We start from the raw sequence: 27,378 nt of genomic DNA, 5'->3' as shown, positions 1-27,378 counted from the left end.
CCATGCTGGTAACTGTGCCTACAACTTAGTGAAACTTTAAAAGCATGTATGATCAGCCAGGACAATCTTGAATGTGAATACCTGAGCTGAAATGCAGCTAATATTCTGTGCACTTCACAAAGCCTGTGATACTTCACTAACCTTTGCACTGGGGAAGTCATTCAGATCTCACATGCTGTGCACAATTCACCATTAGAAGCAACTAAGCAATCCAACTCCTCTGCACTATTTGAAATACAGTAAGTGAATACATTAGAGAGATACAGAAATTAAATTGTTGCTATAAATCAGTTAGTTATGAAATTTAATAATCAATTTGTTAGCACCTGATGTAAAACTGTGATCTGTCAGCAGCCTCCCAAGCTGGCTGTGTGCAGCAGTAGATATTTCCAAGGGAATTAATTACTGATGATTTGCAAAGGTAAGAATAATATTTTTCAACAAATGTAGCCTGTGCACTAGGAGGTTAAACAAACACCACCAAAATGTCAACAGAGTTCTTGGCTTTGGTGTTCTCCCGTTTCAAACGCAATGAAATAGTTAACCAGAGAGCCTGCACAGGGAATACTTTCAAATCTTCCCATGAAGCAGAATGTCACACCATCTGGGGCACTTCTCAAGTGATTTGAAAAGTTCACACTGTTTGGAATTACACAGAAATTCAACAGAAAAGGCCTCACCATATCCCCAAAGTCCCATAAGCAACTGTAGACCTCTGTCACGGCCAGTAAAGAAGGCAGAGCTGTGACTTCTCTTCCACAAAGAAGCAAAGTCACAGCCCACCAAACTTTTCCACCCCATAACCCTGAACACCCAGGCTGCTTTCTCTGGAAGTTAGAAAGTTGTGCTTCTTTCCACGAGGGAATGCCTAGATACACAAAGGGAATACCCAACAGGCAAGGGAGGCTTATGGCTCTCCAGAAAATGGGTAAATTCAACAACCATCTCTAGAAATCCCCCTCAGTTTACAAACAGTACTGACAGGAAACCAAGCAACAAGAAAATCACTAAGTCAGGGTTCAGACAGCAGCAGGAAAACTCAGAACCATGCATAATCTAATACTGACACAAAAATATTTAAATGCTTACTGGTTCAATGTAAAAGGAAAAAAAAGCACTACTTAACTCAATAACTTTCAGAAACAAAATGCTTAATGCCTAACTTCCCTTTTTTATAAAGATATTGGCTAAAAGGTCAGCAAAAATGCCCTTATTGCCAACTGCCAGCTGACAGAAATGTGGATCATTGTCAGACAGGCTTCATTTTAAGGCAAGCCTCTAACACAGGACTTAGAGCCCTGATGGATGACCTGCTCAAAGCAAGGAAAATTCTCTGCAATTCATCCTGCTGGATTTCTCTCTCCAGGATTTGACACTGTTGATCAGCAAATACTTTTGCTCCACTTCTAAGAGATTAATGGGAGTGGACTGAAGCTGTTCTGATTCTTCCTTCATAACACATCCATGGGAATTACTATGAGCAGCTGCTCCTGTGCCTTCCTAATACATCATCTGCATACTGCATAGAGGTCAACCATCCCTCAATCATTACTCATTACCTCTCTAGAAGCTGCAGTGTACAATTTCATAAATGTTTGGAGAAGGAACAGAGGTCTCAACTGATTTGGAACTAAACACAAAACATCCATTAGTCGTGGTTTTCCCTTTATTATTTTTTCTTACATATACGGTGAGGGACAACTACCAAAATAACCCCACATCATCCTGCACCTTCAGAAATTGATAAGAGACAACAGCAACTAAAATATCCAGAATCTGGTAATTTTCATTCAGCAGCCCACCTAAGGACACTTGCTGCTTCAAAGTGCATCTTTTTCAAACTCTGTCAGAAAATCATTATTTACACACATTCACATGTAGTCACAAAAAAGCATAAGCCAGACCTAAAGAAATATTCATTTTTGTAACAACCATGGAATGATTTTTTGCATGTACTTCTAAATATACAAATTTTGTTTGCACACAATAAGGAATTGTTAGAAAAAGAAAGCTACAACTCACCAAAAAAAAGGTCAATTACTACATTTATTACATATTTATAATATTTTGACTTGAAAACAGCTAAATCCTTGGAAAATGTTTTTGGGACCACAGTTGATCATTCAAAGAATAAAACACCTCATTCTGAGCATTTCACTTTCCAATGACTCTCCCCTGTTTTACCCAGAGATTATAGAGCTGTAACAGAATTCACACACAGCCCTTCAGCAGCTGTGTGCTGCCATTCAGACCTGAAAGATTCCATGCTGTGATGGAAATTAATGTACTTTGACATCCTCTGGGATTCTGGGGAACAGCTAATAAAGAAATCCAACCTTTTCAGTCTATTACACAAATTTTTGGATTCTAAGATCCATGGCCAGTCTCAGGCTAGCAGTGAGCCTTCCCTACCCAAGTAGCAGAAGACTCTGCCTTCTTTTTTTTTTTAATTATCTCCCCTAGAAAGCATTTAACTAAATAGACTAAATATATATTAATGTATATGTAATTAAATACTCTGGCCTGATAATTCAGAATTTTTAGAAGGCAACATCAATTAAACACACAGAGCTTCTCAAAACTCATTAATCCATAATGCCCAAAGATCCTTGGTATAGTTGTGACAGAATATGTTTTAATCAGTTATTAATCACATTAATCAGACATATTTTTCTTATTTAGATGCTCAAAACAGTTTTCACAGCTGGTGCATCTTGTGGAATTTTTTTAGGAAAACAGAGCCCCAAGCCATCTTAGACTCACCCTGGATTTAGCACAGACATGGCTGAAAATGGCACCAGAACAACCAGGGAGCAGAAAGTCCCCAGGGGGTTTTCAAGGTTTCTTCATTAGGGCAGAGTGAAGTGAGTGCAAAGTGTCCAAAGACAAGTGGCAGGTTTGGAAATTTTGGACAGCACAGTCATAGTCATAAAACTGTGCAACAAACACCAAACCAAATCTTTTTGTTAGTAATGTCTAAAAGCACTTCATCATTTTTTGTAGACGTAACCGTGTGTAAAGTTATGGTGAAGTAATATGGACTTTACTTAAAATTAAAAAAAAAAAAATGAAATATTCTGAGGCAAAAGGTATTTCCACAATAGAGCAGATGAAAAGAAAGGTGATCTGATGAAAACATCAGGAACTCTGCCTCCAGGAAAAGGGGGAAGGATCTAAGATTCTGAGATTTTTTATTTTTAATTTATAAAGTACTGGAAATAATTTTTGGATCCACATGACTTGACACACGCTACCACAAAGGGGTAATTGTGTACAAGAGGTTAAAAACAGAAGAAAGAAGAAAAAGAAAAACTATTTATGCAGAAAACCAATCCCTAGGCTTTAATAAGGCATAGCATCACCACAAAGAGAAAAAAAAGTTTTACCCTAATATTATTATGTACGTTTCAAATGTAGTCAGCCTTTGATCTTATTTAAATTTAAGATATGTGCTGTCTGCAACAGTAACTTCTGAACTATGCATGTTTCTTAATTCAATGTGGGTATTTTTTGATATCTCAAAACGCACAATGTTGTCCAGAAGTTTGTGCCTTGGTGGCACTGCCAGGATGCCAACCATACTCTAAGCTGAGAAAACAAATGTAAAATCTCAACTGTCACTAGTTTTAATTCACAGGAAGTAATTCTATTAATGGCAAAGAGTTAACAGAGTTGTACAGGGATATAAAATATGTTCAGCTTTGGAAAGACAATAAGCAGTGGCAACAATCATCTTTGATAGAGATACATTGACTACAGAACCATTAAACATATTGGCATAATGGCATCACTGATAATTCATCTGAATCATATATTCATTTTTTTCCAGACCTTTTAAGTTATATTTGTACCGATTTGCTGAGCAGATCCCATTTTTACATATGTATTCTCAGGTATGCATAGAATTTATCACACAGTATCTATGATCTAATTGTCATTCAATTAGAATTAAAAAAACACACCTGCAATACGTCAGTTATAATAAGGAAATGCAGAAAAATCATATTCTGGATTGACTTTTCATCAGGCTCCAAAATCTTAATTGCACCTGCAAGGTTTCAGCCCACTTCTGCCTGCAGCATGAAAAATGAATGCAGTTACAGAGTTTGGGGCCTCAGCTAAGGAAGCCAGCTGAAAACCTGGCCCACTCCATTTTGGGTCTGGTTAGGAAAATCAGAAGAGACTAAACTTCCAAATGGAGAACCATAATTCATAACTGCTGTCTTTTCCATATTTCTACACACATCATTAGTGAATAAACTGTTAGCAGATGCCAATTCTTACCACAAGAAAAATATTTCTTTAAAGTATAGGAAAGTAACTGCATTGAAGATCTACATCTGGAAGTCCTGCATGATTGTGAATTGCTCCTAACAATTCAGAAAATTCTAAGCAGTAGCTATTGGCAAACATTGTTTCATGTCTTTGGAGTAATTCAAGATTTTTCAGGATGACTTCAGCTTTTTTCTCTCAAACACTGAGAACATTAAATTAAAGCCTTACTGTTTGGCAGAAAATAACTTTAATTCAAACCAAGTGGCACCATGCACCACTGAAAAGTACAAATGCACATAAAATTTCATCTATAACTTTCCTGCTGTTTTGATCATGGAAGTGTTTTTATGGTGAGGTCCAGGCAAACGCCAGGACACCATGGCTGTAAATATTGGCAACAGGTCCTATCCTGGGACTTTTAGAACTGAAACACCAGTGCTTCCCTCAGTTAAAGTATGCAGGTTTCAGCCAAGTATGGGATGACCAAATTGAGATATAAAAACCAAGGTGCCACATGCACACGTCTCCACTCCTACGCAAACACCAATTCCACAGAGCCTGAGCCACCCCACACTGACCCTGACTGAATTCCAGTGCTGTGCTCATACAATCACAGCAGGGCTGTCATTTTGTCTGTCAGGGGGATTAATACCAACCCTAATTCCTCACATCATGCCCACTGAATGAACAGCAGATTCAATTCTGTGTTCCTTAGTTCCAAAACACTAATATGAAAGATTGGTTGGTCTGCCTCTGCCAGCTGCACAGAAATCAGCTCATGCCAAATCCATCTTAGCCCAGAACATTATTATAAACAGATCATTTATTTGACTTTCCATAACAGAGACATTCAATGAACTGCCTGAGCTGGAAACCAGCAGAGGGGAAAGACTTGATACATGTAAAAGAAGTAACTTGAACAAATCCAGCCATTTAGGTGCACTGAGATCTCTTGTTCCATTCTCATCCTAAAGTTAGCACTGTCTTGACAAGGAAGGAAGATGGAGTTCATTCACTCCTGGTGAAAATATCCAGTGGAGAATGTCCCTGAAGAAAATAAGCCAGAAATACTAAATACTAAAAGATAGCTGGCTTTCTCCAAAAATTTTTTGCTAGAAATCCTTGAGGACTATTTTTTATTGGACATCCATTTTATGTGTTAGTCTGTGTGTTCAGGTTGTGCTACAATGATAGATTAAATATTAAACAGCAATATTGTTTTATTCTGTCTTCTCCCTAAGTTGACTTTGGGAGATCCAACTGATTTAGGTTTTTACCTTATTTTTCCCACTGAATCCTTCTAAGTGTGAGACCAGAAAAAAATGGAAGGCACTGTCCTACTCCTAGAGAAAGTTTGAGTGTTGCAATCACAGAACTGCAGGATCTAAAATAATCAGTAAAACCCTTCTGCATGGATAAAAAAGTCTCAGAAAGAGAAACAGCTGTATCAACTCAAGAGTATAGATAATGCAAACAAAAAAAACCCTCTTTTTCTCTGAGAGGAGGAAGGATTTTCTAGAATATGTTTATAGGAATATGGCATAATTTACCGGTGTTTATATATTCAGAGCTCAGATTTTATCTGTGGACAAGTCTGCAACACCTAAAAAATCCATGTAGGAATAAAAGATTTCCACCAAATCTCAGAACTATGATAATTTATAGATGAATCATCTGACTTTTACTTTCAAACAGGGAAGGCTTCTTAGCCTTAGCCTTTAAAGTACCATTCCAATTCATATTAAATATTTCTTTTCAGAGTAACTATTTCCTCCTGTTCATTATTTATGCTTTTCTCAAGGCTCCCTCTGTTGCATCATTTGTTGTCTGTATGCAACCAGCCCTGTTAAATTCCTGCTGAGCAGAGGATGACATTTCTTCATTCTTCACGTGGTTTCCACAGTCTCTCAGATTCCCAAGCACATTCAAGAAGGCTTTTTTTTTTTTTTTCTCTACAACTTATTTGATTAAGGCAAGAGATTCACAGTTTCAGCAATTTCCCCTCTGCTCTCTGCAATACAAACACCCCCAGCTTCCCCAGCTGCAAAGGTTTCAACTCAGTAAAATTTAGGGATCCTTTTTCTGAAGTTGTTCCATTTTAGTTTTCTCATCCAGGAGATCTGTTCTTCAAGACTATTTTCCAATTGCTGTTAACAAGGGAAGAACAGGGTCCCAGGCTGTGATGTGACTATGAGCACACCCTTACATCTGCTGACAAAAAATAACACCTAGAGCCAAAAAGTGTGCCAGAAAAGCAGAATTTCAGAAGGCATCTATTATCTATTTAAGAAATTTTCAGTTATTAGGTCATATGTCACCAAGATCAACACGTTGTGGAAAATACCAGTGTCCCAGAAACCAACAGTGCACTGGAGAAACCAAACAGAGAATATCACCACTAGCACAGAGATGTTTAGGATGTTCACCACTAAAGGCCTCTTCACATAAAATGCTGTGAGAAATAAAATGCAGGTCTTTAAAATGTGTGTGCTCATACAAAATTTCTCCTTGACATTTTAGAAGTATTGTAGTTTTCCCCAGAAACCAAGATCTAGACAGCTCAGAACTCAAATGATAGTTTTTTTTGGGAAGCAAAATTTAAAAATAAAACAACACCCACTAAATTTGCTCTTCCTATCTGCTTCATTGTTGAGAAATCTGTAAGAGAAAGAAAAACCTCTTCTCCTAAGGTATTTCCTACAGTCACTAACAGGAGTGACAGGTCCCTCATGGGAAGGGGGGGAGTCCAGCACAATGTGCTTCTCCTACAAGTTATTTCAGAAATATTTCACAAATTTTGGCTGCCAACTGACAAGACTGGCCCAAGCATAAAGAACAAGGCTCAGTCTGTCACTGGAGCCTGTAAGATTCCTTCCAGTTGCTCATAAAGCCCCAGGTGCAGAGGAATTCCCAACGTGACAAAAGCCTCTGGACACTGAGGCAAAACCGACGAAAGAGGAGACAGACAAAGGTCATCGGTGCTCTCCAGGGCTGGAAAACTCATCAGCCACCACTGCAGCAGGAAGATGCCTCTGCCACATCACTGCTTTTCCAAACTTACCCAGACACAGTTAAATCACAAAAAAAATCAGAGGCCAGAAAGAGCTGGTAGATCTCCCAGTCCACCCTCCTGCCGGTGCAGATGGTTGTAAGGTGAATTTCTGTATCTGCATCAGATAAAAGATGCAGTGCTACAGGCAGTGTGTGAGGTCTGGTTTCCATCCAGCCCCAGACTTTAAACAAAATATTACTGGGAATTCATTTTGGTCAAAACCAAAGTCTCACAGTAGATACAGAACATAGACTTCCACATTATGCTTGGATGAGTCCTGCCAGACACAGGCAAATCTGAGCATATTTAAGACAGAAAAGCCTGAAGGCAAGGCAGAGGCGTTGAATGCTGTCTATTACTAAATTATTTTCCAAATAAAATGAGAGTGAAACATTAGTAATGCCTGTCCATCACTGACAATGTAGCTTTACAGACCTACACTGGGAGAATGGGGTATGCCAACAAAAACAAACCAGGTTTTACTGATTCTAGATCTTCTCCTTTCCTAAGTTCTCTGGCAAAAATTGATTTAAGCCTGTTCACTTCCAAGGATTGATAAACATGCATACCTAATGGACTAGCTAGGACAATCAGGGTGTGAGCTACAACACACAAATCAGGATATGAGCTGCATTTGGAAAAAGGGTGGTTTTGACTTTCCACTGAACCACACACTTAAAGAAATGTAGCATATTAAAAGCATGAAGATTCTAAATTAAAACACTTACTGCTCTCACACCACAAAACCAAGTTAGTAGTAAAGAGCAATACTGCAAGGATTTGTCTTGCAAGAAATTTTAATGTATGAAGATGACATGATAAGAAAATATTGATACTAAGGATTTTGGCAGTAAAGAAATTCTGTTAGAAGTCAGTTTTGACAATTCTTTGCATCTAAAAGACCTACATATCTGGCTCATAAGTACTAAAATGTCATCTGCCTATTCATGTGAGATTTAGCTTTGGCAGTGTTTCAAACGTGAAAAAAACCACTCTGTTATATATTTTCTCTAAGACAATGTATTTTCAAAGCTAAGAGGTCATATTCTCTGGAGAAGAACAGTAAGATGCGTATCAGTTACAGAAATACTTGCAGAAAATAGCTAAGTTTGAATACACACAACAATCAATGGGTCAAACTATGGATAAAAGCACAAAGTGTGGAATTTATTGTCAAGACTTGGAAGTTAAAAGCTTTCAAATAATTTCTTCAATTCAGACATTCATGGCTCTGTTCAAGCTAAATTAAAGGAACCACTTGGAATCTAACCTGCTTATCTCCATATAAATTTGTCTACTGTTAAGTGATGTCATTATCACAACCTCTCCCCTTTTTTTTTTCTTTTTTTTTTTTCGTTATGGACTATTCCACAGAGAGGTCTGGAAAATGGAGCTGTCTGGCTCATAGGGCTGTGGTTTCTTAAGGCTTTAAAGAGGAAAAGGAGAGAGAGAAGGTTAGAAAACAACACAAGACAAGAAGTGCACTAATTGTTCACCCTTGACCTCTTCCAAACCACTGCCAAACTGTTACCAGTTGCCTGAGCTGTCTTTATGCAATTCAGCTTTGGTCTTTTTCAACAGCCACAGGGTAAAAAAGCCCTTTAAAAGTGGGGCTACACATCAAATAATAGAAGATCTGTAATTTTTTTTGTGTGTGTGTGTGTGTATGAAAACAAATGATCTTTAATTTACATTGAAAAAAGTTCCCGTGAAAAGATTCTTCACTCACTGCAGTTGGTGATCCATCCAACTATGGTGATCCTGCCAACTGTGCTCAGCTGATAAAGACATTAAAATAACAAGAAATTATTACATCTAATTTTCTGAGTACTTACAGATTCTTGGATTTGAATGCTTCAGCAAAGTGCTGCACACTCTGAAGAGAAGCAAGGTCTAAGGTCATTGCCTCTACCTTGGCTTTATGCTGGAACAAGAGAAAATATAAAAAAGGATAAATAACAGCAAGTTCAGTTCACAGTATCACATTACAGTAAATGTGTTATGAAACTTGTCTGATTCCCTTGTTTAACATTATAACCCCAGAGCGAATACAAATCATCAAAAGGGATGGACAAGCACAACATTTAGTGCCAAAAGCAGCATTTGTGATTTGGTGATTCTGCTGAAAACACACACTATGTAATGCACAGCTTTATATAATGCAATGAATGGACTCAAGGAAGTGTTAAGGTTAATAGCTATCTTTTTTGCTTTGATTTTGACAGTGAAACTTATGTAACTCATGAAATAAAAAGTAGAGTAAGTGCTATTCTCAACACATGCTATTTTTTGGAACCATACCAATAGGAAAAAAAAAAAAAAACAATAAATATTCTATAAAAAACAGCTTGAGATTGACACATATTAATTTTAAAAAATCTATTTTTCATGGTAGGTGATATAAAGGACAGTATAAAATGACTACAGAAAATAACAGATCAGTCTACACAGTGCTTTATACAGTAAGAGTTTATCAGGACATATTATAGATACACACTTCCCTGTCAGGCTGGGGAGGCCCTGGCACAGGTTGCCCAGAGAGGTTGTGGCCTCCCCATCCCTGGCAGTGTCCTAGGCCAGGCTGGATGGGCTTGGAGCAGCCTGGGATGGTGGAAGGTGTCCCTGCCCATGGCAGGGGCTTGGAACAAGATGGGCTTTAAGTTCCAACCCAAACCATTCTGTGATTCTGTGTTTTCAAAAGAAATTCTGTATATACCTAAAGGAAACTTTTCACCTAGGAGGGGACACACTGTGCCAAAACACAATTTTCAGCTTAAAGATCCCTGTTTCCAGATATTTTGAAACTCCAAATCTCAAAACAAATTGAACCAAAAGATGTGTACCTATTTTCATCACAACACTGAAGTCATCACAGAACCAAGCAGCTGGTGGTTGCACCAGGATCTGCTGGGATTAAAGGTTACACCATGAGCATTGCTGGAGGAATGAAAGGACAGAAGGAAGCCAGGAAGAGTCTCCCATTGCCTCCCAAGCTCAAGTGTTCCATCTGACCTCCCCATTTCATTGCATCTGGCACTTTCTCCCTACATCTGTTTTCTGTTTTGCTATGAACCCATTCTGCCTGCTACAACTACCTTACAGGTTTGCTTTAAACAGAATATCAGCACTCCAATTCCTCTTGTCCCATTCCAGCCAGACTTATCAGGACAGCAAAATAAACACAAAATTTCAACAGGTTCAGTCTTCATAGGAAGTATCAATTGCTGGAGGTGGAAAATGCTAAACCAAACTTTGCTGCAAAGGGGTTTTTTTACCCCTACAAGATGCACATCATTCAGGAATTCATTTTTCCCCACTGGGTAAATATTTTCTTCTGTTTGATGGTCAGAGACTTGAGAAAGATGATGCTGCCTTGCATTATGCAATAGAACTCCAGAACAATTTCCCTTCAGCTGTGCAGTTCAAAGCTGTTTACTCACTACAGAAGTCATGTGCATAGCTGGGTTTACTTTGCCTCTGCTTTCCTCAATTGAAACATTCTCCTGTCTCTCCCAAGGGTAAAAGGACATAGGGAGGTCAAAAAACATAATAATCAAGTAGTTCAACAGGCTAGACCACAAGCTGCCAGCCACTGTCCTCTTGGGGGCAAGGGTCCAAGTCCACACGACATCACTCAGGTAATGCTTTTCCTCTTGGTGTCACACATTAGGCTTCTGCTACTGGTTCCAGGAACAGAAAAGAGGTGTCTGTTCTTCATGTCCAAAAGAAAAAAAGAAAGTATGAAGCCTCCAAAACACTTTCTGAAAAAGAAGTTAAGCTGACTCAAGTTGGCCTGATTTGAGGATTAATATATTGAAAATGTAAAAATCAGAAATTTTAAAATTATAATATTTTTTTCAATTTTCTCCCTGCTTTTGCTGTTTAAAACCTTGATGGTTGAAGGCTGTATTTCCTTCACATGCACAGAAGGCACATCCTGAGCACAGACAAATACATTTACTCTGTTTTCCTCATGGGAAAAACTGGAGCATGGGACATCCAAAGCACTCAGAACCTGAGTGAGAAGCTGACACCTCAGCTTCTGAAGGCACTCAAGAAGCCAGGTGTGAGTGTTTTCTCCAAGCACAGCTGGGGAAGAAATCACTTTAATGTACCATGAGTTTAGGCAAGTTCCCCAACTTTTTTGTTTCAGATTCTCCCCTCAACTGAGAATCCAACACCTCTCACCCCACAGAGGTTTTCTGTAGACCACCAATTCCTGCTACAGTTTGACACTGTGAAATGCAAAACCTTTAGTATCAATTCAATTTTATTTAAATTTTCCCACTGTTACTTATATCACAATATCTCTTTTTAAAAAAACCTATGAATAAAGGAATATACTTGCAAGGTATGTTCTTAATAATGTACGAATATCTCCATAAATGACAAGTAGAAGGTTTTATGTTTGTTTTCTTACAGTAGCTCACAATTACCTCTGTTATAATGTTTTCCCTGTTTCCCTAGAATCCTAGGTGTCACATATTGTGATATGTACACAAGAGCATAGGGGGTTTTCATAAAAAATAAAACTAAAAATCATTTTTGCTAAAAGGCATCTTAACTGTAATTGTTCTCTGCAGTCAGAAGTGATTGGTAATGGTATGCTGCAAATCCTGATCTAATGCGTCATAATTGTATTATGCTGATGTCTCTCATTACTTCACATGTTTTCAGTACTGAATTATGCCTCATTTTATGTTGTGAAACCCTAAATGAGACTTGCCACCTTCCCAAATACAGCAGACAGTCTTTAGACTGCCATCGTCAAATCCGTACACTAAGGCAGGAAACTCCAGAAATTTTGAAAATTAAATTGACAAAAAGTATTAATGTTCCCTCTACTGTTTTATTTTCAATTACATCATTTAAGGAGAAAGTAGATACTGAAACGAGTGTAGAATAATTTAGAGAGCTCTTTTCTAAACCACAGGCTCATAACTACATGGTGCCATTGAAAAGCTGTGTGAAATGAACTGCTGTCCTTGCTGCAGGTATGCAGGACAAATGTCCCATCCAAAACCCCTTCAGGACCAGAGCCAGAGCAGCTCTGCAAAGTGGCCAGAGGAGAACAGACACAAGGGGAGGGGACATTCCTGCTGTCTGCTGAGCCCTGAGCAATCCAGGTCAGCCAGAACCAGCCGAGAGGTTCGAGTTTGGGATGGGGGTATTGGTATTTCATGAAGCCCAATAAGCAGCTCAAGGCTAACAGTGCCCAGGCATCAATGTGGTGCCTTTGAAGAAACAGCCAAAGGCAAATCAACCTCCAGTTCCAAACAAGTCCTCTTCTGTACCCAACACAATAACACTTTGAAAAGTCCAAAGAAAAAAATTTATCTTGTATTTCATGTTTCACACTCAGTTCTAAAAGCCTTTCGTCAATATTTCCAGGTAGGTTTCATTACTCTGTACAGCCCAAGAAAACAGCTTATTCAGTTTTGTAAGTAAGTTGCTCCCTATTGGAGCAAAAATATTAAAAAATGCTTAAGTGCAATTGGCTATACTTTGCACTCATGCTAGAAAAATGCTTATTGAGCCAGAAAGTAACACAAAAGTGAAAACCCCCAGCAAGCCAGCTATTTCACTATATGCAATGCATTCACTTTACAGCCTAAAAATTGTTTAAAAATGAACACTGCATGGTAGAGTAGTTTGGCAGTAAACATGATTGTGCATTTGTGTCTTGGTATTGAAGAAGGAGCCTTTTTTCATAGTGAATTTTTCATTCAAATGTAAGTGATGATTTACGTTAAATATAGGTAAAGCATAGCTACATTTTCCTGAAGGATTGCAAGGAAGTGAAGAGCAGTACAATAAGTTGAAGCATAAAAGCTTTCTCTGTCATAATATTTATTATAATGGCATATAAAATAGCTGAAATAAATAATAGATGACTAAAAGTAAATTCATATGATAAAGAATCTTTCAGCAGACACCATTACTTCTGACTGCTCCAGTTTCATACAGAGTTGAAGAGTCTTAATAAATATGCTGTAGCCTCTGTATCTTATGTAAGTACAAGTCATTTTGTGAGGGCCTGCTTAAAATGTACCAGAGTGGACACTACATAATTTACTGTATAATTTTACTCTCAGAAAATAGTGTGTGTACATCTTCAATGTTTAAAAGTCCTTAACTCAAAACTGAATACTTGGCACAACAACAGGAATATCTGACTTTGAGGAACTGAAAGTACAATCAATTGGTAAAAAGTGGTTTAATTTAATACAGAAAAAATCTTCATGACAATGTCTTGGAATGCAGATAGCTCTGACAGGCTGTCTGAGAAAGAAAATCTTGGGGAAAAAAAAGAATTTTACATCAAAGCTGATGAAAAATCTGTGGAATTATCTGAAAATAGGTAAACAAATAACCAAATCTCAGCATATGACAAGCAATGCCCACATAAACTCCTATTTCCACGTTGAGGATGGAGCAGGGGGTGTTTTAGAAGCACATCTGACAATTTGACACATAGCTTATGACAGTCAATAGCCAGTGCCATGCACTATTTATGGGGGTACCTAATGGGGAAAAAGGCTTTCACTCAGGATTAGGACTGCAAATATTATTGTCCCTAATGTAGTCAATATTTGGTGCTTCATGCAAAACTGTATTTATGCAATGGCAGCTCCAGCTGGTTGTGTGCTCTGAATGCTCTGCAGCTCCTGGGAGCTGATGGGGATGGATGCATCCATTGCTGCTTTCAGAGCAATCCAGCACCTCTGGAAGATGCTCTAATAATGTGTTCTTCTGCTACCTTTGGGATTCATCAATAAACTTCCTTGGAAGACCTTGTGGTGGAACATTTTTACACTCCCACCTTCCTCCTCCCCCCAATATCAGCAGTATTTGTGCAGTACTTACAAATTTCCACTAACTTTATGCAAGAGAACACAAATCAATTTCCCAAATATTAACCATTTTACTAGCACATTCATGAGATGTACAAGGAAATAGCTGGGACTTACTTGATTCTTCATGAAAATCAGAGATGAAAAGGATTTCCATTCATTCATTCAAAAAAAAAATATTTAGTAATACCTGGTTTCATTATTTTCTGATGTGGTTTTTTTACCTGTATTTTGGTTGTAATTTAGTGGTGTAAATTTTTCCATTATTCTTCTTGCTCAATTCTGTCATAGACTGATGCTGTGTGTGACCTCTCCCAAAAATTCATTTGTAAAGCCTGGTTCTTCCTGCTTAAGTAACTTGATCTTCTGATCCTCACAAAAATGAAATTCCTCCAGGGGTTTCCTTCATCCAAGTGAAGAGAACAGCACACAGATCAAGATTTAATGGGTCAGTGTGAGCCTGCAAACTGCTCAGATTACTGATCAGCCTTGGACCAACATTTTATCATGAAGAATAAATTATTAGTACCATTGTTTTCTTTGTCTCTATCCCTTCTCCAGAATTCTGGAGAATTCTGGATGTTTGGCACAGAACAGTGTTTATCTTTCTGGCATCATCTACAACTTAGAGGCCTCTTCAGAAAACCCTGAAGCCCTCAAGCTGTTGTAGGATTGTCCTGCAAATTAATGCCTAAAAGTTGCAATTGCCTGAAATTCTGAGCCAAAAAGCCTGAAATTCTGAAGGTGAGAGATGTGGAAAAAGGATGAAGATAGCCTGACAGGAAGGAGTTCAGCTTCTGAGGATGGCATAGACCAACCTGGCATTTGGTCTCACATTTAAACAAATCACTGTTCACAACAATATTTTTCCTTCATCCAAATACTTCATTTCTCTATAATTTAAAATCCAAATACAAAAATGGGACTCAAGTCTCCAGGTACACTTTGTATATTTGACTTATCATGCAATCACCATTTTAAATTTCCCAATAGTTTTAGAACTTTATCTCTTTCTATTAGCAAATGTCTACACATACACTCATTCATTTCTTTGTGGTTGCTTCATTTTTCAGATTTTAATATCCTTTTTTAATAAATCTTCTGTAATAAATACCACTTACCACTACAATAAGCAATAATGTTATTTCATAATCTTTACATTAGTTAACTCTTAGATCAGTATCTCTGTAAATTTGGCCTTTCATATCTTCTGAAGATAATTATAAAGGAAAAAAGGGAAAACATCTGCATTTCTTTATGAAATTAATATCTTCAGTGAAGTAAACTATGCCCCAGCAATCCTAAATCATGCTTAGAAAGAGTAAAAGAAGTCATTCTCCTGAAGATATTTTAAAAATTATTTATTCCATAACCAGAGAGAACAAAAAACACACAAAAACTGCTGGACTATAATTTCAGAACTCTTCATTTAGTAGGCTCCAAATGCCCTGATTTTTTTCTGGATAAACACGGTTCCGTTGCACACAGGACACATTTCCTTCAATAACGAGAAATTACATGTATTTAAACAAAAATCTACTGTAGATTTTGGCAATAGGAATTTGTTTAGCCCTTAATGCACATGAACTGTAGGTAATTACTTGGGAGCCTACTTTTAGCTGGATTTTCTTTTTTCTTTCCCTGGATATAGATCACTTCTTTCTGTCTCCAAACACCCATTCCTGTAAAGCTCATTTGAATTTATCTTGGGGAATCTCAAATAATCTTGGCAATATATAACAACATGTGTATGGTTTACCATTCTAATAAACATATCTCCTTGTTTAGAGAATGACCAAGGGAGCCTGGGAACATGTAACAGAATCTCAGCTGTGGAGAGCCTCCTATTCAGATGCTTCCAATTCCTTTCATTCTGCACCATCCCAAGTGATAGCAGAATGCATTTTCAAAGAGAGGAACAAGGCAAACAGCATCAGGGTAATTTAGAAACTACAGGTTTGGGTTTTTTTCCTTTTAAAAATTCCTTCTATTTGAAGTTTTTAAGATTAAATAAGCCCAGTTTAGGAGTTGCTGAGAAGGAAGCAATGTAGGAGGCAATAGGGTAATGGATTTGTTGGAAATGGCAGAAGCTGGGGGAAAAAGGAGAATTTCTAAATGGACTAAACCAGTAACATCCCTATTTCAATACATTATTACCATTGTTAATTACCCATAAAATTAAAGAGGTGTTATCTTACATGTACAGCTCCACACACAGTGGTGTACAGAACTTCCAGGAGGATCTCACACAGAGGGAAGGGAAGGGAAGGCAGCATCCCCACTCCAGACAACAAACAAGAGGAGAAGAGCAGGATGGTCAAAAGGGCAACAGTGTTTAAGTAAATACAAAATGAAGCCTTTTTCCCTGTTCTCTCATGATCCATAACCATAAGCTACGTTGTTGCCTGAAAGTGCAGACGTGCACTGTGCAGTGCATTAATCCTTCAAACACTAACAGATGCTGGCAGGGATTTAGGCTGGAATGTATTTACAAAGTGACAAATTATGTTCTGTATTATACAGAGAGAGAAAGAGCACCCACAAATAGGCTGATAAATGTCAGCTGCAGTCACGACAAACGGTTTATTTTTATTATACTGTAACCACAAATGTTTTTTGCAGGGAGGCCCAAAGATTTATTTGTTGCAGGAAAAAACAAGATTATATATGACACAAAGTAATAACTGTGAGATCACTGATGTTCTGGGCAGCTTGCCCTCCTGGAAGCTGTGTTCAGATTGAAAAACGTTGCTTAAAAAATGGTACGTTAAACGACACAAAATAAGTAGTTCATAAATCTGCATTGAAACAACAATAACTAATAATTAAAGACAACTCTTACAACACGGCTCCTACAAGCTAGAAAGGAAAGCATGCCCTTCTCTTTAGTGGAAATGAGAATGCAGTGAGAGTATTGGAAGGAATGGGATGGGACAGTTTCCGACTGAAGCCCCAGCGCGGCGATGGTGGGATGGAGCTCTGGCTGCGGGCACAGCGCAGTTCATTGGCAGGATGCTGACGTCTGCAGGCTCACAAATGCATTGCAGCTCTTTGGGAGGGTGGCAAAGCTGGCCAAGGGATTTGAGGTGCAGTCCTTTCCCCCCACTGTTAATATTAGGGGGAAAAAAAAATATATCAGTGTGGTTAAAAGTCATCACTTCTGTACCCATGAATAATGTCGGGATGCTTCAACGTAAGTAGAAATAAATATGTGAGACGAAGATATGAAAGAACTGAATAATTAGCTATTTAAGCCATTTTAATTGGCAGTTCGTGGTTACAATTTCCTAGATTTAAACAATATAACATTGATAACTTACAGAACAGTATGCTCAAAGAAATAAACACATACACAAACTCTTTTGTTTCCCCAGCTGTTCACATTTCCAAGCTAAGAGATGCATTGAAAATGGTCACATTGATATGTATGTAATTTTAGAAAGTGAAATAAAAGGGCTGAATCACATTAGTAAAGATTTCTTGTACAAGGGTTGGCAGGATCAGCTTCTTAATATACACTCAATATACACAATATAGACTTGAACAAAAATATGAAGTCTTTCTGCATGCACAGGAAAATATCAGCACCAGAATACAAAAATCTGCCCTTCTGCCACCTGATCTGTGGTCACTAAAGGAGGAAGCTTTTCTCTACTTTCCTTCTAAAGAAATATGATGTGACAAATAAAACATGAAGAAAATAAACAGAAAGGCTGAAATTAAATGTGTGTGCAAACGTGGCCCATCTCAGGAATCACGGACATAAAACCAAGCACATCATTAAATAGGTAAGGTAATTCCAAGGTTGTCTGAAAAGCTGAGATCAAAGTCCAGACCATGTATTTTACAGAGGCACAATGGGGCAGCCCCAGACAGGAGGGGTCAGAAGGCCACATCCCATTGTTCTGATAATTAAGAAAGTTCAAAATAACTTAAATGTAAATGTGAAAAAAGTTCACGATCAAGTGTCTTATTTTTAAGCACCGTCAACATGAAAAGCTTTGAAATTTTCATTTACTAAATATGCATTAATTTTCTGGTAAAATTTTGACCTCAAGATAACAAAAGTAATCCAGAAAATAATTGTCTCATGCAAAATAATTGTCTCTCATCATTAAACTTACTAAAAGACTTGTTTCCTAAATACAATTTGTGTATGTACAATATGGTCAGAAGGACAAAGAATATGCCTTAAAAATTATATTTGCACAGGTATTTGTACATAAAAACAAGGAAGTGGTGCCAGGACAAAAAATAAAGCAGCAGTAAAAGCATAAAAACCACCTACTTCCAACTTTAAATATTTGCCTGAAGAATATGTGTGAGAGATTCATACAAATACTTTACTGGTAAGAGGAAAACAAAAAATTAAAAAAAAAAAAAACCCACTGCCTTTCCCCTCTATAAAGGAAAGAGACTAAAAGGGACTAAAAGAGACTTTTCAGATGCCTTCTGCAATCCTGCAACCATAAGGGTTAATGCCAAGTTTTAATGTAGTCATTCAATTATTAAATTGCTTTTAATTTAACAGATATTGTTACACAGCTAAATCATCAGCACATATTCTACCTTGAAATTTTGGGGTTTAAGCAAGTAACTTAGGCTTTTCCCAAATTTAAGGCTGTACCCACCTGAACACCTGAAAAAATAGCAGGTACTGTGTATCTTACCCATATGCCACATGCAAAAATGTAAAACATATTAAAAAAAAATTCAAAAAGAAAATTTCCAAGCAGATGTTTATAAACAGAAGGTAACGGATAAAAACCCAAACACAATGCTGCATTATGTTACATGATTCACTGATGAACCCATTGGAACTACAGCAAAAAGCCCTTCTGGAAAACTTCCAGAAATTAAAAGGTGCAAACAAGCTGCCTAATACCCTTGCGTAGACTGAATTCTTATGAAGAAAATAAAGTTTATTGTCTGGAAACAGAGAAAGCATGAGGAAAGCACTAAAGCAATGGAGGTGAACAATTAGACAGATGTTCACTTAAGGAAATAAAGAGAACAGAAGAAGCCATCACTGAGGAATTTTACGAGAATACTGACAACTCTGCACCTCATCAAGGGCACTGGTAAAGTTAAAGCCACTGAAGCCATTTCTCCTCAACTCCAGTATAACTGCTGACCTTGCAAAAGTCTGCATTTAGCAAATGTGGCTTAGGAAAATAGCATTAGACTTTTCATTCCACTATTTTTTCCCGAAGTCCATTTATATACCCTACTGTATATTTCAAGAAAATTAACTTTATTTCCTTGTGTAATATTACATGTGCTCTGAATTTTTTCCTAACTCTGCTCAGGTATCAGGAAAATCTATACTTACAAAGCCTTTGTTACTTAAGTAAAATTAAATACTGTCAATTACATCTGAGATTCATAAAAGCATATACATGAATAGCTGGAATGGCTTTTGCTTAATATGATTATAGATATGTTTCTAAAATAGTCAGGGTTTGCATAAGATACAATCTGGCAATCTGGACATGTTTCAGAACTTGGAACATTTGGCATTTAACTACTGAAAGAAAAATGGAGAAAAAAGCATCTTTTGTTGATAAACTGTCTCATAGAGCAAAAAAATATGGGCATACAGGCAAAAGGAGGAGCAATTAATAATAAGAGGAAAGATTTTTTGTCAAGGACAAAAATCTTACTCTTCTGTGCTCGTTCACACTGAGGTACAAATGTAATTTGTTCCACAAATGTATCTCCTGCTTAAAATACAGTTTAAACATTCTTGGTTTTGATAATAGTTCTCTTGCAGATTTTCAGGAAAAAAAAAAACCCTCCAAATCTCAAGTGCATAACTGATTACTCCTTTTATCTGCTCATGTATTTTCAGAAATTACTGTCAAAGAAACCAGAAAATGTATCTCAGTATCACTAACAGAACTTCCATCCCTATCCTGAGTGCACCAGGCTGCTTCCCACAACATTCCCCAAAGGTTCCTGAGCTTTAAATTAAACACAACACCCATCACCTTCCTCTCACAGTGCAGGGGACACAAATACCAGCAGTGGGCTCAGCATTTCCCAGCTGCCCAGGAGCTCCCCCAGCTCCCTGCACACACCAAACTTGCTCAGGAACATTATTGGCACGATTTGGGTTCTGGGAATAGGAGGGTACCAGTTAAAAGCTGTATCCTCATCTAAACATTACTTGTACACACAGCAAACAGAAATCCTGTGAAGCAGATCTTTATAAAATACTCCTGCTCTTTGCTAGCCCCAGTTTCACTGATGAGAAGGGACAGCTCACCCACTGCAAAGGGGTTTTTTTGCAGTGTTTGCAATGCAACCAGGGCTTGGCCCAGCTCTGCAGGGAACAGCCTGCACGTTTCCCACACACTCAGGTTTGAAAGTTCTCAGTAACCTGGGAGAAATCCACAGGAAAATTTCATGATTCACATTTTAAATAATATAAAAGATGTGGAATGTGATTGATTTCACACTAGAGAGAATTGAAATTACAGTTATGGGATAGGTTTTTTCATGTACTGTAAGGTCAAGTAATAGTAAATAATTAATGAATTATGAAACAAGTTTTCCATAAGGCAACACATAAATTCTATTCAATAGGATCTAAGTGTGTAGTTACACCAAAAAGCCACATAATATATCACAAAATGAAGAAAATGCATGATGCTGAGGAATAAAGGGGGGCTGCCATTATATTGGAACAACTGTTACTCTTGTGGAATATAAATAAGATCTTTCCATACATACACATAATTTTCATAACTTTTATATCTCACAATCTGCAGGAAAAAGAAAAGAAAGCGTTTTCAACTTCTTCTGTCATTGTCTTTTGTAGTAAATCTCTTTCCTCACCTCTCCAGCAGTCAGAGGGGTTCTCAAGCACTGGGGAGGAGAATGATGAAGTGGATCAGAGTCTGGGTGAAACCACAGGGCTCCTTCTCTGATCCTACTGCTGATTTGATTCTTGGCTGAAATCAATGTGTTGCTGATCCATCCTCCCTCTTCACCAGCATAAATTTCACATTCTGTGATGCTCAGGCTGTCTCCTAGAATTCAGTCGGGTGTACAATGCGATATTGAAGCTACCTTGGTTAGATCTCTGTGGGTCACTGACACACAGTCAGTGACCTGAATGGGAGGCAAGAAGTCAAAACACAAACACCAAAACAAATTTCTTGCCTTGACATCATAAAATTACTTGAGTTTTGACATTTCTGGATTGATACATGAGACACTTTTTTCTCCAACTGTATAAAATTCTTTTCTGACTCTAATAACAATGTTCTGACCTGTAAGACCATGGGAAACTGGATTATCTTACCTGCAGTAAGAAAAAGGTTTTGCTTAAAGATGACAATACTCTGGATTTCAGGTTCAACTACATACAGAAAAGGACCAAGGGGAGGAGGAAACATTATCAACATTTGAGGAATGTGTTTCTTATTTATGGTAGCTGCTTAAAGTCATTTGAAAATTTCACAAGGGCTAATAAGAGTTTCTGCCAAATTTGTGTATCAAATGCAGATAATTTATCACATCTGCTTCATAAAGAATCCTGACAAAAAGCCCTGAAATAATTCAAAGTCAGGTTTTAGGTCTCCAACAGCGACTGCCTCACCCTAAAATGTCTTTGGTTTTGGTCTCAGTAAGTGCAGGGAGGACCAAGTGCATCACTGGTCCTCCCAGGGTAAAAACAGAGAGGAAGGTTTGAGATCATTTACAAGCACCCTCATCTGCAGAGCTATAAATGCTCACCAATAACCTGCAGTAGTGTAAATGCAAGGAGCTGGAACCCAGTCCTACCAAAATACCTCAAGTTTCATTGAGATGCAATCTGATCCATGAACACCCCATGGCAACATTCTGTGCTCTCCTGCCAGACTGAAAGAAAAATTACTAAAGTACAAATGAAGGCTTGCTTTTTTGGTTTGTTGTTTGGTTTTTTTTACTATTTTAATGGTAGGCTTGCAACTTTTAAGAAATACACAAAAAAAATTAATTTTTCAAGGAAATCTGTAACAGATATTACCTTTTGGTCTGGAAGAAATGTTAACTTCCAAAAACTTACAGCAGTTTTCAGAGATGCTTAAAATCGCATCATAAATGATGCAATTATCAAAAGTGACTTACAAAGACTCAGTCTAAATGCAAAGGCAAATTCTCTAGAAATTATAGAAAGCTACTTTTCAATGAGCAACCTTCTAAACTTCTATAATAGATTTTATAAATCGTTTTGTACAATTTATAAATGCCAAAAGCAGTCAGAACTACACAGGTTTTCATGGGAAACCCATGGTTCCTATGCTGTGCTCCACAGACTGTGTTAAATAATTTACAGAACCCTACAGTTCTTGCAACATTTTCAGGTACAGCTTTCACAGCCATGATGTGCCTTACAGAACATGCTCACAACTGACCATGACACAATGGCTGTGAACTTTACAGTTGGTTTATTTTCCTCATCTGCTTCTATCTGGAAATGCCTGGCAAAGTTACCTGAAAATAGCCCTTTTCTCCCCTCCCATGTCACCATTCAGCACAATTTTTTAGTCTTTTTACTTTATTCTGTCTTCTCCAATCTAAGCAGCAAATTTGACCAGTTAAAGAACACTGAATTGCACAAGGTTCCACAGAGCATTTCGAGGCATGACTCACTAATTCTCTCAGGCCCATGAAAAAGCATGTGCCAAGAAAACAAGCAGAGGTTTATAGTCATAAAACTTTGATTAAGTAGGCAATTTTAGGAGGACAGAGGCAAGTTTAAAAAAAAATGAAAAGGCTGCAAAAATACTGAATTTTTTTTTTAAAAAATCAACAACATCCATAAAATCAACTAAATAGATGATTATTTCCTAAATTAAAGTATCCAGAAATGAAAAATGCAATTAATGCAGTAGATGAGGCAATGAGAAACCATTTATATACTTTTTAACTCTTGTAAGTTTTAGATGACACTTTTCTTTCCTTTCTGTTGTATTTTAATTCCTTACCAACCTTTAAAAGAACTGTGCTCCTTTGCCACCACCTTTGCTGTGTCCTGGCAACACTGAACAGCTAAAATCAGGTAGTGAAAAGGTTTTCCATTCAAATGACCCATCTGAAGCCAGGCCATATTTTAAGCAGTAAATCAGAATGGATTCCTAAATTTTAAAGTACTAAACCCAGTCTTTCTCAAGGTTACAGGCAGCTCAGAGGCAGAATCCAACCAGAACAACCAGAATCATCCAAGTCTCACAACAGACGTAAAAACCTTCACAGCATCAGCTCTCATGAATGTGCCTCTTAATAAGGTACAGAAAAAGAGAAAATGTAGAACTGACCTTTAAGAAATATTCTTGTTATGCTTTTTAGCCACTGTGATGATAAGGAAAAAGTGTTTTTTTCTGAATGAGTATCCTATACCTTTAATGGTTCATTTCTAGTTCAGCGTAAAATCTGAACTATTTGTTGTTCATTGTTGCTATATTCTGTTCCAAGGTTCATAATTTGAAAATTGACTTTGGGGACTTTTTGCTTGGTCTATTAAAATGATTCATGTTGCATTCAACATAAATTGTGCATACACAGAGGAGGTTTAGCACACGTATTCACAGTATAATAACTAAAGTGAATTTTGTACAAGCTGCAGTTTGTGGCAAGGATGCAGTATCATTTATCTTAATTTTTTTTCAGCATTACATTAGGCTCGGGCATTTACATTTTCAGGTATGGCTAAACACTTTAAAACTTTCTTTTTACAGCGTGAGTAAAGAGAGAATCAAATCTACATGTTTATATGATGTAACAAAGTAATGCCTTTTTACTGTCTAAAGTACACATGGATTTACTTTCCATTTACCCTCCTGCACAAAGGCAAATGCAAAGTGCATGAAATATTCACCACCTATGAATCACACAGTGTTCCTATTAAAAAGATGATCATGTTCTGTTTTACCTTTCAAACCATGATATGGTAACAGCCACAGTGTCTAAATGGTTTTGTCACTCAAAACTACCAAAGTAATATACAGTAAGGAATGAGAGTGGTTACAGTGTTTTATATGACTTCAGGACAATCTAGTGTCAACTAAATAAATAATTAAGAGCAGAGATATTATTTCAGGCACTAGGCTCAGAAATATTTCTTTTCAAAAATCTGAGTAAGTGGATTTGCCAGAGCAGTGTGAATCCCACCAAATAGGAGGGGGAAAGGAGAAACCAAGATTCTCATCTCCCACTTGATCTTTGAGTCTCAGAAGAACTTCACCTGTTTTTTGTACTTATTTAACAATTACTTTAGTATTTCTAACATGGAAATCTAGGAGATGTTTCAACTTTCAGCTCTACTGAGTGTAATTCTTCTCTATGGTTATTTTCTGGTTTTCGTTTCTGCAGCACAAATTTCTGCTCACACAGAATTTCAGTATCAAAGTGTCAAAGCTTGAGGCTAAAAAACACTCAGAAATTAATATCTATGGACAAACTGTGTGGGCAGAGAGTCTGGAGAAATGGGTTTTCTGCACAAAAGACATGCATCCATAAGAAGAGAACGACCTGCATATTCAGGAACTGATCAGTCCCTAGAAGTTGTGTTAGTTGGGTACCAACATCATCACAAAAAAAATACCTTAAAAGTAAACAATTTTATTTATGTAGAGACCAATAATCCAGAATGGATTTTGCACAAAAAAAAACAGATAAGGAGTCATTATGCACTAAATATTGCACTATGAAGGAGCCAAGCTCCTGTGGGAAGAAGTTTAGCCAACCCATTATTTTGCCTTCAGAGTACAAAGAAAAGAAACTTTCCTTCTTAATTTGTTTTTGATGGTTAAGGCAGTCCAGAATTATTTAATAACATGGAAAACTGACTTCTCTAAAGTTTAATACAATCTGAGAGGCACTTAAAAACTGCAGTGCACTGACACTGAACCAATTCTGACCACCACAGTGGGCCAAAGAGAAATCCCAATTTTATCTGTTCAGTTGAACAGATTCTCATGCCTGAAAAGAAAAAGGTTGTTGCCATTGCACAAAAAGGGTAACATAAATGCTCACCTCAAAAGTGTTTTCAAAATTTAATTAGGGTTGTTCTGATCAGATTTCAGCCATGCAAATATTTTATTTTCTAAGGGGAGATCAGTCCCTAAGGCTGATTCCATGAAATGAAGCAGAAGAGCAACTCCCACACACCACATTAGAATAGGGGCCAAATTTCAGCAGCTGCCAGCTCCTTTTTCTTCTTTCTAAGCAAACAAAACCCAAAATCACCAAAACTCATAAACCTTCTTAACAGTAACTATTTTAGCTACAAGCAGTACAATTGATATTGTGCAAGACTGGGTGAAGAACAAGTAAAAAACACAAGAGTTTTTACGATTGCACAAAAAAGCACAGAGAAATAGATCCCTGCCTTTAAAAATGGCACAGAAAACAGGTATCAGAACACATCTTTCCCTCATTTATTTATATAACCATACTCAAATTGTAGGACTTGCTTCTTGTTTTTACAACTTCTGCTTTCATTAGGAGCATCAGTTTCCCATTACATTTTGAAATTACATAAACACTTACCAATATCTAGGAAAGATATAAAGATCTCTACTGATTATATTTATTAAAATTCCAGAAATTCAAGTTAAAAGTGCACCGCAGAAAATGAAAAAAAAAATCTATGTAGAAGTGCTTAATTTTAAAATGCATTCAGAATCATAGAGATGCAGGAACTGTATGTGTTAAATCATATGGGCTAAAAAAAAAAATCTATATTTTAATCTTTTTGGGCAGAAACAAATTATCTTATTTACTACATGAATGGTTTCCTCAATTTGACGCCAATCTTTGGAGGCAACTTCAACCTGTCTGAATTAAACAGTCTGCAGAAGAAAAGACTAGATTATTTATATTACAGAATACTGTTAAGAAATAAAATTGAAGGATTACTTTACCACACATTGAAAATAAGAACATGCACATCACTCCAGCTTACAAAAATCTAATTTTACTTTTTCTGTTCTGAGAGAACTTTGATAAGTAGGAGACATGTTTATCTATACACATAAATATGTGTGTGCATGTATAAATTCCCCCCAAATGGACAAGCACCTAAAAAGAGGGGAAATTCACAAAATTGTTTTGTGCCTGTGATTTGTGATTATGAATGCAATGAGAATAATCTTTGATATTTAACCTTTTAGATGGTCCCAAAGTTCCAAACCAAACCCTTCTATGATTTTGTCATTATCAGTAAAATAAAAATATTTTATTATCTATTTAATCCAAAATACCTCTTTTTATTGCTGAAACATTTTTAACATTGTTGCTGTTGCTTTTATTATTTATTATTATTTATTATTAAAAACTATTCTGAACATCTGTTAAATCACTGTTGCAAAGAATTCATGAGGAAGTAAGAAAACCCAATGTGAATGTCCCCTTTGCCACAGCCAAAAATAAAAGCTGCATGAGTATCTTGAGCTTAAACTGAGGTAACCCAGACATATCAAAGTCTTGGATATCATGCAAGTTAATGTCACATGTGCCAGCAAGAGAATGTCATATTAAATTAACATCTACTGCTCCTCTACTGACATGTTAGTTTGCATAGAACGACTGAATTCATGTCAAAATTGAAACCACAGTCACACATTCAACTATCAGAGAGCAAAACTGACCAGTGCACAAATATGTAAACCTGAGGAAACTGTTGAGAAAATGCTACTGGCATTTTGGTTTTGCAGGAAAACAACTTTGAATATTTTAAAAGAAATTAATTACTACTGAGAATAAACGAAACACGGATGTAACTGTACTCATAGCACAGGCTCAACACACTGCACAGGGCCACAGCCACTCAGGGTTATGATCACCATCAGAAAACAGCTCATTACTCTTTAAAATAAAACTTTCTACACAAGTGGTAAGAATGAGAAGGGGCAGGAGGGAACACCTGAAGGATGCAGAAGTGCTACATGTGTGCATTTATGAAGGTATTGTGGGACTGATCAAGAAGATTTTGTGGGAAAAGCAATTTCACCGCAGCTTTATGTTCTTGTGTCCTCCTTTGACTCAACCATCATCCCCCTGAAGGAAGCTGTGTTTCATCCCAGTACCAGACCTGAGCACTTTGCCTCATATCAACACACATGGCAGAATTAAGGATGGTTTCTTCTCAAAAAACTTCCTTTTCAGAACTACCAGTGAGTACTCATTCTAAAGAACAAATCTGAA

At 37.2% G+C, this 27,378-nt stretch overlaps 1 protein-coding gene across 1 annotated transcript in view; it reads right to left on the bottom strand.

The window, feature by feature from the left end:
- WWOX (WW domain containing oxidoreductase) overlaps positions 1-27,378 on the bottom strand; it is a 474,253-nt gene that overhangs the window by 371,894 nt on the left and 74,981 nt on the right. Inside the window, exon 6 of the mRNA XM_071440725.1 lies at positions 9,163-9,251. Coding sequence (XP_071296826.1) covers positions 9,163-9,251 — 89 coding nt within the window. The remainder of the gene's footprint in view (positions 1-9,162; positions 9,252-27,378) is intronic.

The sequence above is a fragment of the Agelaius tricolor genome, unplaced genomic scaffold (genome assembly GCF_023055355.1).
Source record: "Agelaius tricolor isolate 1412-34295 unplaced genomic scaffold, bAgeTri1.0.p SCAF_15, whole genome shotgun sequence".
Taxonomy (NCBI): domain Eukaryota; kingdom Metazoa; phylum Chordata; class Aves; order Passeriformes; family Icteridae; genus Agelaius; species Agelaius tricolor.
This window is presented reverse-complemented; position numbering and strand designations above follow the sequence as displayed.